Source organism: Ambystoma mexicanum, chromosome 5q, assembly GCF_040938575.1.
Source record: "Ambystoma mexicanum isolate Mex_15411 chromosome 5q, UKY_AmexF1_1, whole genome shotgun sequence".
Classification (NCBI taxonomy): Eukaryota; Metazoa; Chordata; class Amphibia; order Caudata; family Ambystomatidae; genus Ambystoma; species Ambystoma mexicanum.
Window position 1 is genome coordinate 26,222,691 of NC_090933.1, and position 19,251 is coordinate 26,241,941.

At 43.7% G+C, this 19,251-nt stretch overlaps 1 protein-coding gene across 4 annotated transcripts in view; it reads left to right on the top strand.

Annotated features, from left to right (window-relative positions):
* The window catches only part of LOC138497164 (ubiquitin thioesterase otulin-like), a 1,020,877-nt gene that overhangs the window by 296,474 nt on the left and 705,152 nt on the right, over nt 1-19,251 (top strand). For 3 of the 4 annotated variants that reach the window (XM_069620441.1, XM_069620446.1, XM_069620442.1), the window contains exon 2: nt 4,436-4,699. In XM_069620441.1, the coding sequence (XP_069476542.1) occupies nt 4,554-4,699 (146 nt within the window). In that variant the 5' untranslated portion in view covers nt 4,436-4,553. Of the gene's footprint in view, nt 1-4,435; nt 4,700-19,251 lie in introns of those variants that run through there. The other variant, XM_069620444.1, reaches the window with a different exon arrangement.

The following is a 19,251-nucleotide window of genomic DNA, read 5'->3' on the forward strand; positions in this document are numbered from 1 at the left end:
ACCGTAACCAAGACGGCAGACCAGTTTGCCTGAACCGAAGTGCCCGGGCGAAGCAGAAGGTGACCGAAGAACCGAGAAGTGCCGTACCAGGATGGAAGGAGCGCCATCCTCCCCACTGATACTGTTGAAAAGCAGATACATGGATCCCAAAATGGGAGGAGGGACGTGGAGGACCAACTCCATCGGGAGGAGTGTCATAGCACTAAGAAAGTGGATCAACTATCCACGAAGGCCGGTGGGGAAATAGAAAGGCAAAGATTCAGAGAAAACCCCAAAGTTCGAAATTCAGTCTGCCAAACCCTTACAGAAGGGGAAGCTACTCCTCACTAATTACTCCCAATGAGGCTGAAACATGTTTGGGGATGCTTGTGGTCTCGTGCAGAAGGGATGTGCCCTAGCAGTTTCGGCTGGACTGCCTTGTGGGCTGGGACAAAGCCTGATTTGCATATGGTCTTTACCTTTCTGTAATGGCTTGGCAAGCTGAAAAACAATGGTCTGGAAGATTGCCTAGAACTGTGCCAGTGGTCATGATAGATGTAAAACCTTTCTGCCATCACCTTTTGGTTTTGCTAAACAGAACAACCCATGAGGTGTTACCGAATATCCATAAGAGAGAATAACACTCTGAGGGGGTGAAAGCAAGAATAACAACCCACGAGGGGTAAACAAATATCCACAAGAGAGGAGAACATTCTGAGGGGCTGAAAGTGAGAATAACAACCCACCCAGTGTTACAGAATACCCACAAGAGAGGAGAATACCATGAGGAGGTGAAAGCGAGACCAACAACCCACCAGGGGTTACAAAAACTACAAACGAGAGAGAAGAATGACCTAAACTGAAGGTCTTGCAAAGTCAAATTGCATAATTAAGAAGCTAACTGCTGGTTTTGAATCAGACTTTATTAAAATGGGTCAGGAGTCCCCTTATCTATAGGAAAGCAAGGGACTCGGATTTTGAACTGTATAAGTACGTCTCAGACTGAAGCTCCAACAAGGACCCCAGAGACATCTGGACTTTACGAGCAGGCGAAGAGTTGAGAGAGAGACTCTTTGGGAGAGGGTCAAGCACCAACCAGCGCAAGCCAAGAAGGGTGAGTAGTTACACTTCTCCAAGCCAACTTTTGTTATCCTTTTTTAGAGGTAGGGTCAGTTAGCATGATAGCATAGGTCTGGACGGAGGACAAGGTTTATACTTTTATAAGACATTCTGACGAGCACCCTTTTATTATTTTTTAGAATAGAGAAACGTCATTGTATTAATAAAGCTAGGAGAGGCATTTGCTCTATAATTTAATGAAGTGAATTGGTTGGCACTATGCCTAGTTGTCCATCTCCTATATCTGACCTAACACAAGGGCTATACCTTCATCTTGCTCTTCTATAGTGTCCCTATATCCAATGCGTCCAACTAGCCCTCCCAGTAAGAGCATTTCTCTTTCTCAGTAGTTGTTGCCATTTGTCTGCTCTTTTGCTGTCGTCATTTCTTCTTCCCTTCAATGTGGAGATCAGTGTCCAAGTGGCTATCTCCCTACCTTACACTTGGCCTCAGGGAGTATCATGGATGGTCTGTCGGGCAGACGTTGCAGACTCATTCAGCAGTGACACTATCTTCGACGAACATAAATAGATGGCTAATATAGAATTCTGAAATCTCAGACTTGCCTCAAAGTATTTCTTACAACGTTTTAAGATCATTTTTTCAGAGATACTATAGCCCAGGAAAATATAAAATACTAAGCAAATGGAATGTCCACTGTGTTTATAATATATATGCTGTTTCACTGTACATGTTTATCCCGTGCCTTTTCCAGAGGTATGTTGAGGCAGTCGATACCAAAGAGATTTACCAGAATATTTGGTGTTTTTTCCTGATAAGGGGACACTAACTTTCTTTTGCACGATTATGGACACTGATTGGAAAAACAGGTTTTGCAGATTGGCAAAAGGTCCTCTTACCGGAATACTGTTTTGAAAAACTGACCACTTCCAGGAGGCTCTGCAAATTATGGGGAATATTCTATATATTGTTTGCCCACACAGAGCCTCCTGGTGATTATAGAACTTTTGAACATTTTCCATTTACCTTTTCATAATTATAATTATGTTTGTTTGTAACATTCATGAACCTCTGTTCCTTTCTTTTTTTCTACTATTAACATTGTATAACAAATGGATCCTCAAAAAAGAAATGTTAATGTGCGCTGGATAGCCAAGAAGGGGGTAAGGCAGGTCCATTCAAGCACGTAGACTGGTGTTAGAAGACCTAACTAAGCTGCCACATCAGGCTAGTGATGAACCGCCCATGAGATCTTTGCATATTTATCTGCTGATATTATATTCTCCATACAATTATCGTTGTAACTTTAACCGTAATAAATGTGAATACACTTTCTAACCTTACTATATAAATGGCTATTGCCGGTTATGAAAATAGTTCTTGTGTTTTGAGTCCATTGTCTCCATTCACCTTGTTCGAGAGGAAGGGCCAAGAGAATGTCTTGGTGCCACCATGAATTAAGGTATCCGCAAGGTATGCAAAATCTATGATTGTTTTACTTCTTCTGTATTTCAAGAGAATATAAATGTGCTTAAATGTTATTCCTACTTACCCCTCCATTTTCACATACCCTCACCTAACCAAAAGAACCATGGCTATTCTACAGTTTCAGCTCTGGAACAGGACTGTGTGTGACGCACAGCAATAGGCCAAGATGTTGTGTTTATGGTGTAGGTTAGGGCCATATTAATGGCATTAACATATTTTCGATAAACTGTCAAATCTTTCACTTTATCGATAAAACTGCCATAAATGTCCCAAACTTCTTACCAGTTTAGGCCTTGAGACTTGAGTTTGGGACAACCTCATGAATGACAATTTGGCAGGTTCAAAGAACTTTTTATAGCCAAAACACAAATGGGCTATTTTTGTTGATGGATAGTGGTGACTATACCATAGATAAAAGCAGCCTCATTAATGAATTAAAACAAACAGCGGACAGTTTCATAGAAGCACTAGACTTGGAGTCAGACATTTTGAGCACAGATCCTAATTATGAAATAAAGATAAAAAAAACAAATCAAGATACTGGGACAGGGCGATGAATGTGGATAAGCTCTCGGAAAAAATAAGGTATAATGAATACTCACTACAAAGTTTCACATGGTATAGACCATGTGACTACTTGACCAAACTATGCACTATGGAACTAAAACACTTTGCACTATACCTGCGTCTAAATATATTACCAGTTTCGGCCAAAATGACCAAATCCAAATGACCTAACCAACCAAAAGTCTGAAAGAAGGTACCACCAAATGTTCGACCTTCTTTCTGACCTTTGGTTGAGTAGGCCAGGTGGATTTGGTTTAGGGCTGTGGGGTTGTCCCCCAACCCCTGCTTACTATACTGTGAGCAGTGCCTGCGGGGGTGTCCCCCTTAAAACCCCGCTCACTATACTATGCAGTATAGTGAGCAGGGGTTGCGGGGAATACCCCTGCATCTGACCCGAACACAAAAAAAAAAAAGGAAAGGACCCTGCAGCGCCGGTAGCCGATCACGGAAGTGAAAGGGAACTGGAGTCGCAGGGACCAGCGAGACGGAATTGAAGGTAAGGGGGTGGGGGTATGTTGGCGGGGTGGGTAGGGTTGGAGGTGCGGGGGTGGAATAGGAGTTTGGGCACATCGGGAATGTTCAGGGGAGAAACGACCGAAGATTATTTCGAACAAATAATCTTCGGTCGTTTCTCCTTCGAACATTTCCTCTACGGTAAAAGAAGCCCAAATCATATTACCCACCATGGACTATATTGATGCTTGGCAAAATATTCCAGCCAAAGCACGCCTCTGTAGATTGCGCCATAAAGTGATTGAGACAAGCTGCCCCATCCTGACAAACTGTGTACTAATAAAAAAATGTAATAGGAAGGCCTATGCACATTTTGTGCAAAGAATTGAGGGTATTGCCAGGGACCAATTTTGGTTCACCTTGTTTGGGGCGAATTCAATAGTAATAGTTGCAGCTGCCTATTATATATGGAAGGAAGCAGAGACGGAACTTGTCAAATATACAGAATTGTAGATTGATTTTGAATTTTTTGCTATCAATTTTTATTAAGTATGTATGTATATGTGTGCTATTATATAGGGAACAGTTGTGAAACAGATATATAGTTTAATGTCTCTTAAATGTTGTTTACATAAATGTGCTTAAGGTTTTTGTAAATAAAATAAATGCACAAATACAATAAATTAATAAATAAATTAATAAAGTGTCAATCAAATAATTAATGATGTCCAGTCAAGTAGGTGTGTAACACAGCCAGTGTACATTGTCCCTTCCAAGATTCATATATAATATACATAATCTGTGTCATTTGTTTTCTGTTTCAAAATCACAGAACATTACAGCATTTGCTGCTCTTTTACTTCCACAGCATTGACATTGACAACTGCCTACCATGTTTGAGATGCTTTAGGAACACAGATCTTCAGGATCAAGTATAGAACTAGAAAACTTTGTGCAGATATAATGTGAACGTTACCTTCGACAACATGGGAGTCACACAATCATGTTGCTGCTTCAAGAACCGCCGTCAAGAAAAAAGTTCGGAAGGGAAAACATTGATTTCTTCCCAGCTATCTGATGGGTCCAGCAGAACAGATTCATTTCGACCCATCAAACAACACCATTCAGTAAGGTAAGCATTTTCACTTTTCAAAAAGTGTGATTTTCCTAAATTTTACATGAACAAATCACTTGTTCTATGCAACTATTTAATATAAGTTATGCTTGATAGAAATAATGGAATACACTAACATTAAGAGCAAAATCTGTTTAATTACATTCACCACCAACTTGCAATCACATGTGTATGTATAGGTGCAGAAACTCCTTTAGGTTGTTTTTTTCAATTTGTTGTATTAAGTGGTTTTTAAAAGGTCAAAGCATCAAATATAGTTACAAACATTAATTGTTGGGACAATTTAGAACAGCTGTATTGTGTTATATATGTTAGATTCGTTTGTACTGAGTTTAGTCAATGAGACTGATCAAAGCTATATGGAGTGCAGTCGCTACATAGAGCTGGGAGACACTTTCTGTGTGATTTTTAATAGTTGACAGGATGAAGTGTAGAGAAATAGGTTGACATGCGGTTGAAGCTTGCAGACTGGTGATATGTTGTAGTTGCAACATCGGCATCATGCTTATACACTCCAGACGTTCCATAACTTACAGTAATGCAAAGATAGCCATGTGGAACCTGCATTAGAAAGGTATAATAGAATCATCAGGGGCGTTCTTGCTCTAATTATATTGGCTACAACAGGGAGAAGAACTTGATAAAAGGGCATTGCAGCAGTTTGTGGGTATGCGTGGGTGTGTATAATATTCAGCTAAGGCTGGTGGAGTTATGTGGAAATGGGAACACATTAAAACCAAAATATTGTTATTTGCGAGAATTCGGGACAGCGACACCTCCCAACCTGGGGCAGAGAGGCTTACCAGGCCATAGCCAATCTGCCCCAAAGGAAGGGAGCGGGTGTTAGAGGGGCCCGTCCCTGAAACCTCCTCACGTGCCTTTGATGGAAATACTAGCACCACCTTCTGACACAGCATGCCTTCCAGTTTCTTTTCCAGACAGAGTTCTTTCTCTTGTATTCCGGCAGTGGAGCATGAACAAAGTGAGGAGAGGAAGAGGGAGACGGAGGGAGAGAGAGAGAGGCTAACAAGGCATTTCGAACCCTTGCACCTGTGAAACCAGCCCCAGGGAAAGAATAGCCCTACATTGTCCCGCGGAGTCAGGTAAGCATTGGAACCAATGAAAGGGGGAGAGATAGAACTAGGAAAACAATAGTATAAAAGGCAAATTAAGGTGATCCAAAGTGTGGGTTGTGTGGGTGAGGTCAGAAGGAGTGGAGTTGGACTGAGAGACAAGGCAAAGAAAGGACGGTGGAGAAGAGTGTTGAGTTGGTGGCAAAGTGTGTGCAGAGTACATGTGAGGTGTTGGTTGTGAGAGAGAGTGGTACCATTAATGAGTTTGAAGCTGTGAATGTGTGAGTGTTTGTGAGTGATGGCAGATAGAGGGATGAGAGGCGGAGTAGATGTTGGGTGTGGAGAGAAAGGTGAGGAGAGAGGAGAGGCTTGAGGAGAGAGGAAAGGAGTTGGTTGAGTGGAAAGTGTGAACATCGGAGAGACAGAAGAAGTGTGGGAGCGGGGAAGAGAAATAGGAGCGAGTGAGAAAGGATGTGAGAAGTGGAGAGTGCGAGTCGAATAGAGGAAGTAGTAAGATCAGGAGTGGAGAGAAAGGGAGAAACTGAAGGAGAGAATGGACCAGTGTTTTGCAGTGGCACAATAGAAAACATCATTCCTGTTGCGAGATCTTGGAGAGTGTCAGGTTAGGGAACACCGTGGAGAAACTCGGAGTGAGCGAGATAGATGAGGTGTATGCCTTTAGGCTTCTCCTATAGCTAGCCGTAGATACTATATGTTACAGATAGCTAGTTGGAAAACATAGGTTTTAGGGACGCCTAGGATATGGTGGGGGGAGCTCACGTGAGATTAAGAAAAGGAAGCCCATTACTGAACTTGGCCCACAACCTATTCAGAGGAAAAGTTATATATTTCTCTATTTGTGAAATAAAGACTGTTGAACCCTCGTTCGGAGACTGGGAGTTTGTTTTTTACATCCATGACAATATGTTCATTTAAAAATGCCTACCAAAACTGTACTTATTGCTTTATTGTACCATCTCCATTATGCATTGTTATTCAGGAAACGTATGTCAGATTTCTCCTCAATTCCCAATATTAATTTCTTCATTGTGACTTTATATTGGGTTGGGCGAACCTTGCATGTAGATAATGTCCCGTGATACAAGATTCTCACGTCCCTGACAGTGGTGGTGGTAGTTTTTGTGCCAGGGAGAGGCGAGTGACACTTGAGAGGCCGCTGGCATTCAATGGCCCCAAGAGAATCTTTCATTGAAGGGGCGTGATTATTTTTACAGCGCAATTTTTATGAAATAGTGGGTAAAGAGTCATACAATTTACAATCTGTATTGGAGGGTAATACAAGAAAAAATTCAGTAGATAAGAGGTCATCAAGAGTACCCTGGAGCATTTCCAGTGCATGTTGATTACTCCTTTGCAGACAATATTTGCTAGTATTCTGCCAGTGCAAGAAGACCTTTTCACTCTTTCTGTACCGATACGTGCCAGTGTCCCACATAAAAATACTCACTTTGGCTTTGGCTCTTAGATATTTCATGCCACAATATCCTGAAGGGTCTGATCATGCCACTAATAATGACATCAGACTTAAAGAAAACATTTCCATGCTGTGACTATGGAAAGCAAACAAAGCATGTCTAGTGGGATACATCTAATATGAATATTGAACATTGTATGAGCATAATTTACGCAAGAAGATAAACACATGAAAAACTAATAACGAAAGTATGAAAACTTTAATATTTATGTTAATTATGTAAAATCTATCATAAATGAAGACAAAAAAGTCATAGATAAACACACAAAACAGAACAAAAAATCCTACAACTACTTACACAAATTGCCATAGGCAAATAATGAGTAACATCAATTTAACACACGCCAATGTTAATAACATCAATAAAATCAGTCAAACAGAAGTCAGGCAAAAGTCAATCAATAACATCAATACAACAATGATGTCAATCAAACAGAAGTCATTTTGGCTATATCTTCCCAGCAATGTATGCTAGTTTAGACGTAATGTCCTGGCTTAGTAGGACTGCGTCTTCTTCAGGAGCAGAAACGTTGTTGATTAGCTCTGCTAGTGACAAAAAAGACAAACAATTAACATAGGTGTCAGACAAGGTCAGATGTACTCTAACAACTTGTAATCATAGTAAAATAGCCCGAGGTTGCATTTCGTACCTTAGTAATCTGGTGACTTTTTTAGTATAGAAGGTCAAGTCTCTCCAAGATCTCAACCACAGTCACCCGAAGGACGTAAGGCACAATAAATTAATTAGTTTGTGCCCTAAAGAAGTCGAAAGTAGCATGCAGTGCCTAAGCCCCAAGCTTCACCTCACTGATGACTCCCAATGAGACTGAAATATGTCTGGGGTTGCTTGAGTTCTCATGCAGAAGGGATCTGACCAAGCAGTTTGGGCTAGACTGCCCTTTTGGGGTTGGACCAAGCCTGATTTGCATATAGTCTTTCTCCTTTCTGTAATGGGTTGGCAGGTGATGAACGATGGTTGGGAGGGTTGCCCAGAGCAATGCCAGAGGTTAAGGTTAATTCTAACCGTCCAGCTATCACGTCTTTTGTTTTGCTGTAGTTACCCCAAGTGGGATGGGTATGCACAGATGCGTATTCCGTGCCTGCTGCGCCTAGAGACCCAAGCTGCATCTCCCTGATGATGCTCAATGCAGCTGATGCATGTCTGGGGTTGCTTGTGATCCCATGCAGAAGGGATGTGAACACGCAATTCGACTGGACTGCCCTTTTTGGGTGTGACCATGTCTGATTTGCATATGGTCTTTCCCATTTCTGTAATGACTTGGCAGACGAAGAACAATGGTCGAAGGGTTGCCCAGCACGATGCCAGACGTTAAGATTAATGCTAAACCTTCCAGCCATCACTTCTTTTGTTTTGCTGTGGGACAAGACGTAATATCAAAGGAAAGAGGTGAGGAATAGGACGAGTGAGACAACTGAGATACATTGTAGTGGTGGGAGGAGTTAGTCATAGGGGTGTGATAGTAAGAGTAGAAAGGAGGTGAGTGGTCATTACTGGAAGAGGCTGAATCCAATAGAGGAAATGCAATGCCCTATCCCAATCTTCCATTAGAGCACTAACATCTGGTTATAGCAGGGTCAGTTAGGAAGTCCCTGGGGGAGTTTAGATAGCCTGCATTTAACAAACCATCCTGAGAATAAGCTAGACACTAGACAGTAGAGGTCTGCATTTTGTTGTACTAACCAAGAGATACGGGTGCCTGGCGTAGGGAAGAATGTTGTTGGAATACAAGCGAGAGGGGGACCTCACATGCGCCACAAAACTATTAATAAAGATCTTTGAACTGTCTTTGCGACAGAGTGATTCTTGAGCCATCCGTGATATGTGGTTGCAGAAGTGGGATTATCAGACCCCACACAGAGGTTGGTCTATGTCTGAAGCTGGGTATTCCCGGGCAACTGCTAGGACCAAGCCATGGGGCAGAATAATTTGGGAGATAGGAGTAGTTAGAATTCATAAGCCTGGACCCGGTACCAGAAGATGTCAACGAGCCTGCAAAGAAAATAGACATCCAACCAGCCACAATCACCCCACCTGAAGAAAATACTATCCTGGTGGAATCCTCCAATAGAAGTCTGTTGGCCCAGATACTACAGGCCAGGTAGAAGACCAGCCAGTGGAGAGGAAGTCAAGCTAGTGGAAGTGGGTTTTCAGATCTCCACAGAGACAGCACCTTCCAACAGTGCAGGGATCCCACTAGCTCAGACGAGAAAGAAGAGATACTGCTTCCTCCTCCAGTGACTGTGGGCGAACAAGCTCCCTGAGAATGCGACCCAACATAGCAGGTCTAAGTAGATTAATAGTTGACCCTGAGTGGTGCTCTTTTATTAGAATGCACCAGGTAATGCTCTTCCAAGAAATGTGGGTATTGGAACCCGCTTGGTTACAAGGTTATAGAATGTTTTCCATCCCAGCCACAAAAAGTCAGAGGTTAAGATTCATGGGTGGTCTTCAGATCTGTAATGATGTTAACCTCGTTTGGAATGTGGACAATCTTGAGACACACTCCCCAGATCTTCAGTTGTTAACTGAGTCGACTAATGGGGATGAGCAGTCTTTATTGTTCAATCTTTATAATAGGCCAAGCGGGGCATCGGGAATGACTACCCTGTCAAACCCGCAAAGGTTAATAAACTTGAAAAACCCAAAGATTCTGAGAAATCAATTATCTTGGTGGCAGGAGATCTGAATATCCAGATAGAACCCCTGAAAGCAACTGAAGATCTCTGGGATGACCAAGATATTACCTGGGACATCCCTGCTTTATCTGCAGAATTCCCCAAAGATACACATAAAGCGGCTGTGGAATCGGCTTGTATTTTATGCAATCTAAACTTGAGGGCATGTAATGGCAGGCTTCCAAAAGACTGGCCTGCAAAACCCGCATTTAAAGGCTGTAATGGGTCCGCTCATGTTGATTATGTTTTTATCTCGGGAAATAGTTGGGATAAAATGTATGATTTTGAGGTTGTAGAAAGACAAGAGAGTGACCATTATCCCCTTATGGTGTGACATTTTAAGGTACAGGTTGCCTACACTTTCAGTAAATATGCTTGGTATGAACCAAGCAGTTGTTGCAGAGGGCCATGTTGGGAAGGAAATGAATGTCTCCCACCTTATAGGTGCTTTAGAGTAAGGTGAATTCCGTAACTACACTTGCGATGTACCAAGAGGGAGGGGGGCGTGCTAAGAGACCCTGCGCAAACAAAATATTACCTGAAATATAGATGCGTAGACTTAAGCCCTGATTCACAGAACGTGTTCCAATGGGGTTTTGCCATTATGAAATGCTTCTGTGAATTAGGCCCTAAGTGCGCACATATAAGTAAGCGCCATTTCTGTAGCTGTTGTAGAAACATTCAGCCCTGCATGGCTGAGCGGTAAACACAGATCCAACGTAGAAACCTGAATAGGCCCAAGCAGTGATGATAGAGAGACCCACGCTACTAGCTCCCATAGAAACATTCCTTTGTTCCATAACTGTTGCTAATACGTGTTATCCTAACAAGGAATGTGCCCTGCAGGGCCGCAAGACAGTACCAGGTGCCTCACAGTGCACGTCTATCACAGCCAGGCTGAAAGCAAACCTCCACCCCCACCCAGCGCACCATGAGTTATGACACCCACAATTGTCCCAGTCCAAGACCCATGAATTCCGCGACAGTATGTGACCCCAGACCACCAATTATAAACCCACTGGTCATAAAATATCTAAAAGAACACAACCATTTCACCTTATTTCATAATGACAAATCTTGTAATACGAGGTACAGGGTGGAATAAATTATAGTCCAAAGTGAGGGTGGAAGCCTTGGGTGCGGAGAGTGCGATAACTGAATGAGTGAGGAATGTGTGGGTCAACACGATTTTAAGCCCCCCTTGTGCCAGTCCCCGAGCCTCCCAGGTGCACACCATAATGATAGAGTAGCATTGTCTTGCATAGTAACTAATTGCAAACTCGTTTTCAAAAAAGGTAGCAGGCGCCCCTCTCTAGAAAGAACATGGCATGATAACCTGTTCTGTGGTTTTTTCCCACTTTGAGAGTCTGCAGCCATCGCTTTTTGCTCACTGTACCTTTCACAGAGGGAAAATAACAATTTGCATATCAGTCCAGCACAGAAATGCTATGGCAAGTCCCTTCTGAACAAGAGTACCTACAGCAACCCCATACACATGTTTCAGCCTTGTTGGGCATCATCAGTGAGGTGGAGCTGTGCCTCTCTGATGATGCCCAACAAGGCTGAAACATGTGTATGGGGTTGCTTTTGGTACTCTTGTTCAGAAGGGAGCATTTCGGTGTTGGACTGCCTATGTGGGCGGGACAAAGACTGATATGCAAATGGATATTTCCCATCTGTGAAAGGTACAGTGAGCAAAAGGCGATGGCTGCGAACTCTCAAACTGGGAAAAAACCACAGAACAAGTTATCATGCCATGTTCTTTCTGGAGAGGGGCGCCTGCTACCTTTTTTGAAAAATGTTTGCAAGGAACTTGGGGTTGGTCACCCTGAGTTACCTGGGGGAACCCAGACGTGAACTCCCTGCTCACTGTGCTCTGAGAGGCACAGCTCCACCTCACTGATGAACCCCAACAAGGCTGAAACACGTGTATGGGGTTGCTGTTGGTACTCTTGTTCAGAAGGGAATTGCCATAGCATTTCGGTGCTAGACTGCCCATGTGGGCGGAACAAAGACTGATATACAAATGGATATTTCCCATCTGTTAAAGGTACAGTGAGGAAAAAGCGATGGCTGCGAACTCTCAAAGTGGGAAAAAACACAGAACAGGATCTAATGCCATATTATTTCTGGAGAGGGGGGGCCTGCTACCTTTTTTGAAAAATAATTGCAAACTCGACCTTGGTTCCCTGGAGATGATGAGCCCAGCAGACACCACGTGATGGAAGACGGACATACGGGTCTGCCACCAGTAGCAGCCTGGTATCCCCCATGGACCAGGCCGCCCATGTATATGGTCTCAGCAAACCAGCCGCGTGGGTTTCATACTGTATATGTGTGCGTCAGTAATGACAATGGTCTTCCTTATAACATTCTGTTTGTACCTTTTTTCGGTAGAACATTCTTGAGCAGTAGAGTTCTTTGCTGGCATACTTATTTTTTGGTGTGATTAAAACTTGTTATCCTTGCAAGAATCGCTTGCCCTTTTTTCCCTAGCGGATTGTATTTTTTCTGCCGTGAGCGTTTATGGGTGTGCCTTCATTTGGTGACTTTGACATGATCCCAGTGCCCCCGTACCTGCAGAGGTGTGCAGGCAGCCTCTCCGAAAGCAACCAGTCCAAAAAACATGTATTTCCCAGTGGCTGTACAGGAGCCGTCTTTGCAGAATTCCTGCCTGCTCTTTGGAGCGGGCTCGGCTACGAGGAGAAGTGCAGGCCGGTGTTGTTGGAACCCCGTGAAGGAGGAGTTTGAGTGAAAACGCGCACGTGAGTATATCCTTGCAAGGAATAACAAGTAGGGGATAGATGGGTGAACAGTATGAACACGTGGATATTGAAATTGTAGGTGTGGCATGCATGTGGATTGTTTTGTTTTTTGATATTATTAATTTTTTGAGGAGAATATTAAGGAAAGGAAAATGGAATGGAATGGTAGGGAGCCTCCCCGAGTGAGGGTAGAAGGTGGCGCCACTCATACTGTATAACGAGGAAAAGGAAATATATAAGAGCCCTGCATAATTAGAGGGCTCGGGAATAGAAGCTGTTGTTATTTGAACTTGTTTTATTGGTGTTTTTATTGTGCAGGGTGGAGGACCCAGGGGGTATTGTGTGATGTGTGGTATATTTGCGGGTGTGGAGTATGTGAGCAAAAGTGTGGATAGAAAGAAAAGGGGTGAGGAGGAAAAGGACATTTTTTGAATTTTTTGACAGGAGGGAGGGGACGAAAAGTGATTGTGTTTTTTGACAAACTATAACACTGTGTGCATCGCATCAGTACAAACATAAGGGTAATAAGGCGCGTCCACCACCACCATGGGAGAAGAAACCCCAGAAGAGTATATGTGTAAGGCCCTACCACTATATCAACACAGAGTTGAGAAGTATCATAAGTAGTGGGTGACAGAGAGGAGGGGTGTGCATCGCTTGTGGCCAGTTCAGTGCTCCCACAATAAGTGGGTGTTAGAACATGTGTCCAAATGCCTAACAGACAAATATAAGGGAAAACAGTTACAAAGGAGGAAGGAGATCTTAGACCTTTAGAGGATGTTGAAAGACACAGAAGAGTGTAAGAGGGAGGACGGACAGGATGGTAGCAAGGGCGGGTGCCCAGGACGAGAGGGCGTGGTGGCGACAGAGCACGAAGGGATATACCTGTTGACGGCCTATGCCACGGTAGGACATACTAATCCATCATATGTGTCTACAGCAGTGACAGCCCCACCGCCCCCATATGTGTACCCTCTGGATGCCCCAGGTCATGCCGATGTCAACAAGAGATTTAGAGGTGGCATTAGCCTTGGCAATAGCACAATTAAATAGACTGCGAACAGTGCAACATGAAGTGAAAACTGACAGGGTTTATGGTCATAAGACCGGAAAAAAAAATCTCGAAAAAAAAAATCTCGAAAAAAATGCCGAAAAAAAATCTCGAAAAAAAAGGCCGAAAAAAAAGTAGAATTTTGTTTTTTATGACGTTTTTTATTCTAAATGTGTTTTTTTTTTTAATCCCGGACCCCAAAATAAATATATAATTAAAAAAAGAGAAATTCGACTTTTTTTTTTCAGTCTTTTTTTTTTTTCGACCTTATTGTTAGTCAAGATTTTTTTTTCGAGATTTTGACCGACCACCAACTGACAGACATGTAGAGCAGACACCAGATGGATGGAAGTCAGGAGATTTTCTATTCAGGGTAGATATACATCCATAAAAAGCGTGCATGTGGAAAAGGAGGGAGGAGGAAGCGAACGGGCAGACAACCTAGGATATGACAATGCTGATGGGTGGAGTACATTTGATGTGTTTCAGGATGAGGAGGCAGAACAGGCACCCGAACGAACCCCTAGGATGGAAAGTCTATGGTATGGGAGTTTAAGGAGCAGATTTGGGTAAATGGCGGTAGCAAGGAAGAAGGGAAATGGGAAGAGGACATAGGGGAACAAAGCATGACTGCAAATGCCTCTCATACATAAGGGGACCGGCAGGCCTCATTATGTACTATGGGCAGAGATGGACAAAAACAATCTAATAAAAGTGATCCATGCCCTTACCGCAGGTGCAGGGAAATGGATCTATGCAGTTGAAAAACAGACAGCTGTAGTGCAAAAGCCTATTCGAAGCTACTATCGGAGATCAGGCTGCCGACGTGTGGGTAAAAGCAGGGTACCCGGGAGTAACTCTGGGAAACAACACACATGACAGGGCATCCTTTAATAAGATTGGAGCGCAGATATGGGATGCACTGCAACAAGCATTTCCTGACACCCCCGATTTGCAGTCCATAATACAATGTACTATGGGCGATGATGAAGACGTTGCTCCATTCATTCTTAAAGTTCAGGAGATGTGGAGAGCAGAAATGGGTAACGCATCGGATCAATCAATACCCTTTTTCAACTTTATCATTAAACAGAAGAATAAAGGAGCGTGATAAGGAAACCTGGAGGAAACAAGGAGGCCTGTGTGGAAGCGACCAGCAGAGGACCTGTGTTGTGAGGAGGCAACCGTGGTGGGACCTGCAAGTAAACCAGGATGCTGGCCGATGCCCAGAAGACCTGTGGAGCCCCAAGGCCAGGTGGGCCATTAGGCTGCCACAGGAGTGGGAGCCTCCATGTTGGAAGCGAGTAGCAGCACCTGTGAGTGAGCAGGAAGAAGGGGACGCCATCCGGGCTGAGGAGGCAGAGATGCTGGTGTGTGCAGGAGAGCACCAGGAGCACAAGCATGGCTCGCAGAAGCTGGCCTGCTGACCGGAGAAGCAAGAAAAAGGCAGCCGCAGCTGCTGGAGAGGACGCTGAGGACCGGTGAGTGTCGGGGAAGTCACTCAGAGTCGGGGGACCTCTAGAGAGCTGCGTGTAAGTTACGCAGTGCCGTGTAAAGCTTACTGAATGCTGAATGGAACAAAAACTCGAAACAAAGATAAAGTATCCATATTGAATACCGAACTGAGTGAAAAACTTGAAAATAGCCAAAGTATGCAATTTGAATATGGAACTGAATAAAACTTTATGGGCAAAGCTAATAACGGATACGAGCCAAGAAGGAAAATACCCATTTGAAAGCAGCCTGTAGAGTAGAGAGCAAGTGTGAAAGAGTGTAACAAAGGGTAGGGTATGAACCAGACCACCACAAAGTGAAATCTATGACTAACGCTGAGGTGAAGGAGGAGGGCGGCAGAGCTCCATGGCACTCCAAGAGGGGGTGAGGACAGTCAGAGACAGAGGGCCCAAGTGGGGCTACCCAAGACCTGAGAGAAATATAAACACCCTGGAGTGGTGAACCTGAAACAAAGTACCCACACAGGGGTACCAGAGAAAGAAGAGAAGTAGAAACACCCGGGAGGGGTGAACCTGAAATTAAGACTCCGCCAGGAGGTAAGAGCCACCAAAGAATCAAAAGATCTGCAGGACCAGAGAGCGTAGTCTGGGCCGAGAATGCAAGCCGCTCACGGACGGTGGGAAACCACATTAAGTCTAAACTGCCAGTATAGTCAGAAGATCCATGCTGGACCAATAAAGTCCATTGCTACAAAAGAACAGAAATACCCTGGAGGGGTGAGCAAGGTACACTACATTTTGAAGGATTTACAGATTCAAGGAAAGCTTCTGAAGAACAAACTTTCAAAGTTAGGCAAGACTTTGGTGAGTGGGTCAGTAGTCCTCTTTTTTTGTTTAGAAAATCAAGGAACTTGTTTGAACTGCATGAGCAAGCTGAGGCAAGAAACCCCAAGAGGAGAATTCGAGAGACACTTGGGATTGGGTCAAGCACCAACCAACATAAACCAAGAAGGGGGAATAAGAAAACACTTCTCCAGGCTACGTTGTTTTTTTTTAATTATTGGCAGTGTCCATCAACAGGGTAGAATAGGTTTGGACAGAGGACAAGCTTTTTTTATGTAAGACGTCCTGACAAGTGCTTTTTTATTATTTTCTAGAATAGGCAACCTTTATCGTAGAAATAGGGATAGGTAGGGCACTTTTTTTACTTTAAATAAATGTGATGAATCTGATGGTGTCATCACTTCTTTCCCTGAGGTAGCCTCTCCCTATGTGGCCAGGGGATGGCAGCCGATTACTGGTTCCTGGCCCTGGGGGAGGCTAACCACCTGGGGAGAGGTGACCCTCAGGGGAGAGATGTGATATCTTCGGGGAAAGACACATATTCCAGATTTCCCTTTAGGGATGTTGCCTCAATTTCTCAGGTTTTATTACACAACTCATTCTCATCCATGTACTGAATGCAGTATTAATATTCCCCAAAATGATAACCAGAGCAATACATTAATTACTGAGGCGAGGAAGAGGCAGGGAGCAGTAAGGATTACTCCTGAAAGAATCCCATACCAGCTTTCTCAACAACACATAAAGAATCATCCATCAACTACTGAGACATGGAACAGACAAAGAACAGTAAAGATCACTAAGGCCATGAAGGCTACACTGCAGTCTAGTCTTTGGAAGCTCTTTAAACGGACCTGGAGATTTAAAACCCTTACAGCCGACAGCAGTGAGAGAGAGCTGTGTGGTTACCTGCAAGAGCACTGGCTGCAACGCTGGGGGAAATGACGCTGCTGGAAACACTGCCAAAGCTAATCCGCCCAGGAGGAGAAGAAACCGGAGTGCTGCCCGAGAGGGAAAGGCAGCAGAAAACAAAAACCGCCACAGCAGAGGCGCAGCGGATGACAGGTTGCACGCCAAGCCCACAATCCGACGAGAACAGAAGCAGAGAGGGGCGAGAGACACTTGGAGCACCTGGTAAGCCCAGGGAAGCCGGAGAGGGTTGACTGAAAGTATGCGCTGCTTCCAAGTAGCTATCAGTAAACAAAGTGAAAGATGTGAAGAAGCTAAAAGACCCATAAGCTATTCCATGAATGGGTCGTTTAACCCGCATCTTAAAGGGACAGAAAGCGAAAACAGAGTAAAGGTGAGCGAACTTGAGAGAGGGGCGAAAACCCTATATATGAAGGAGAGAACTATTCAAGAAATGATACTCTGAAATTGGGCTCGCATTGTTTCATGGGTAAAAGAGAATTGTAATAAAGATATGATATGAAAGTCGTCCTGGCAGGATAGTACACCAGGTGAAGAGAATTTTAATAAAGATAAGATATGCAAGTCCTGGCAGGAGAGTACACCATGTAAAGAGAAGTGCAATAAAGTTATGGTATGAAAGTCCTGGCAAGAGAGTATACCAGGTGAAGATAAATGTGCAAAAGATAATAAAGAAGTCCCGAGAGAAGAAAATACCATGCCAAATCAAGTGTGTTTTAAATTATAGAGGAATCCTTAGGAAGTCACATGCCCTAGGATCTTGAACTATTTGAAATGCGATTCTTTGTTTTAGACTTACCTGTAAAAAGGAACCTGGGGAAGGAAACTATTTCCCCAAGAACTGTGTGTGCACCAAGAGGAAGAAGCCATTCTCTTAGGGTACAAGAAACTTGCATATTGGTAACAGGAACCTGGGGAAGGGAGCCATTATCTGGCACTGTGGACATTGTCCAATTGGAACTTTTGGATTGAAGTGTTATCGTTTTGTTGAATTGGGACATTTGTGCACCTTGAGATCCACAGAGAATATCATTTGCACCTCAGAGTGAATTTTTAGAGTGTGAGTGTCTGAATAGAATTTAGGACACAGGACGTACTTTTACTTTGGACATTTTGACAACGGATATATCCCTATGTTTTTGGTTGAGGTAGGGAAATTACTCCTAGGATAGGGATAGTAAGGCATTTCCCCAACCCTTTTGATTTTTGAATAAAGTTTTATAGCCCAAACTATGCGTCCTCTGTGTTTGTGTCTCATACCTGGCTCCTCACATAAAGCTGACACACTTTGAAATATGTCTTCTTGTCTGTCTCCAATGTCTGATTTAACACAGTATGCAAAGCACTCCATGATGTGGGGCTGACTCTCCACAAAGACAATTGGGAATTCACTGAGCACACACTAAAATAAGAGTATGCAACAGCATTCCTTGACACTCCCACACTGCCAAATACAGGTGAAATTCTCTTGTTCCTTGGAATGGCTAGCCACCATGCTGCACCAGATACCTCAAGGAATTTGCGACCACAGAGCGTTTGTGTGGTATGCTAATTGTGAAGGTGCATTTAAGGCCATCAAAAGGGGCACATCATGTATTAATCACTCCCTATATTCTAAACGTACATGGAAATACTGACCCAACGCAATCTGGGGCTGCAGTTGGTTAGGACAATTGTCTCACATGCTAGTAGGAACTTGTTGGACATGCACAGAGCCTGGGAATTACAGTTTGGATGCCTTTTGGTGGCGCAAGCACTAGCCCATATAAATCTATGGTAAATTGATCACCATAGCGATGCATCATCGACGCATCCTGATCATCTATGGGAACCCGAAAAGCAAAAAGTTTCTGAGGCTAGAAAGGTGGAGGCTGAGACTGCTTGAATACACATTTAAAATATTGAATAAGCCTGGAGGATCCCTAGGCAGATCCCACCATGACACATAAAAAAAGAGAGCCACTTTTTCGAATGAGCCTCTGGGATACTGTCCCTTTAAGAGAATCGCTAGCACACACAACGGAAATTCTGCCCAGGAACTGCAGGAGACTGGTCAGCAGCGGTCTCCTGCAACAGAGCAAACTTCTCCCACGTATGTTCTGTCTAGGAATTCAACATGCTGGACACCCACTAAAACGATTGGTCTGTGGATAGCGACGGAGAGTGTACCAAATTGACTCCTCCCCTGCAGGAGTACAAGGGTGAAGTGACGAATCCAGGGAATTAATCCCTTCTTCCCAA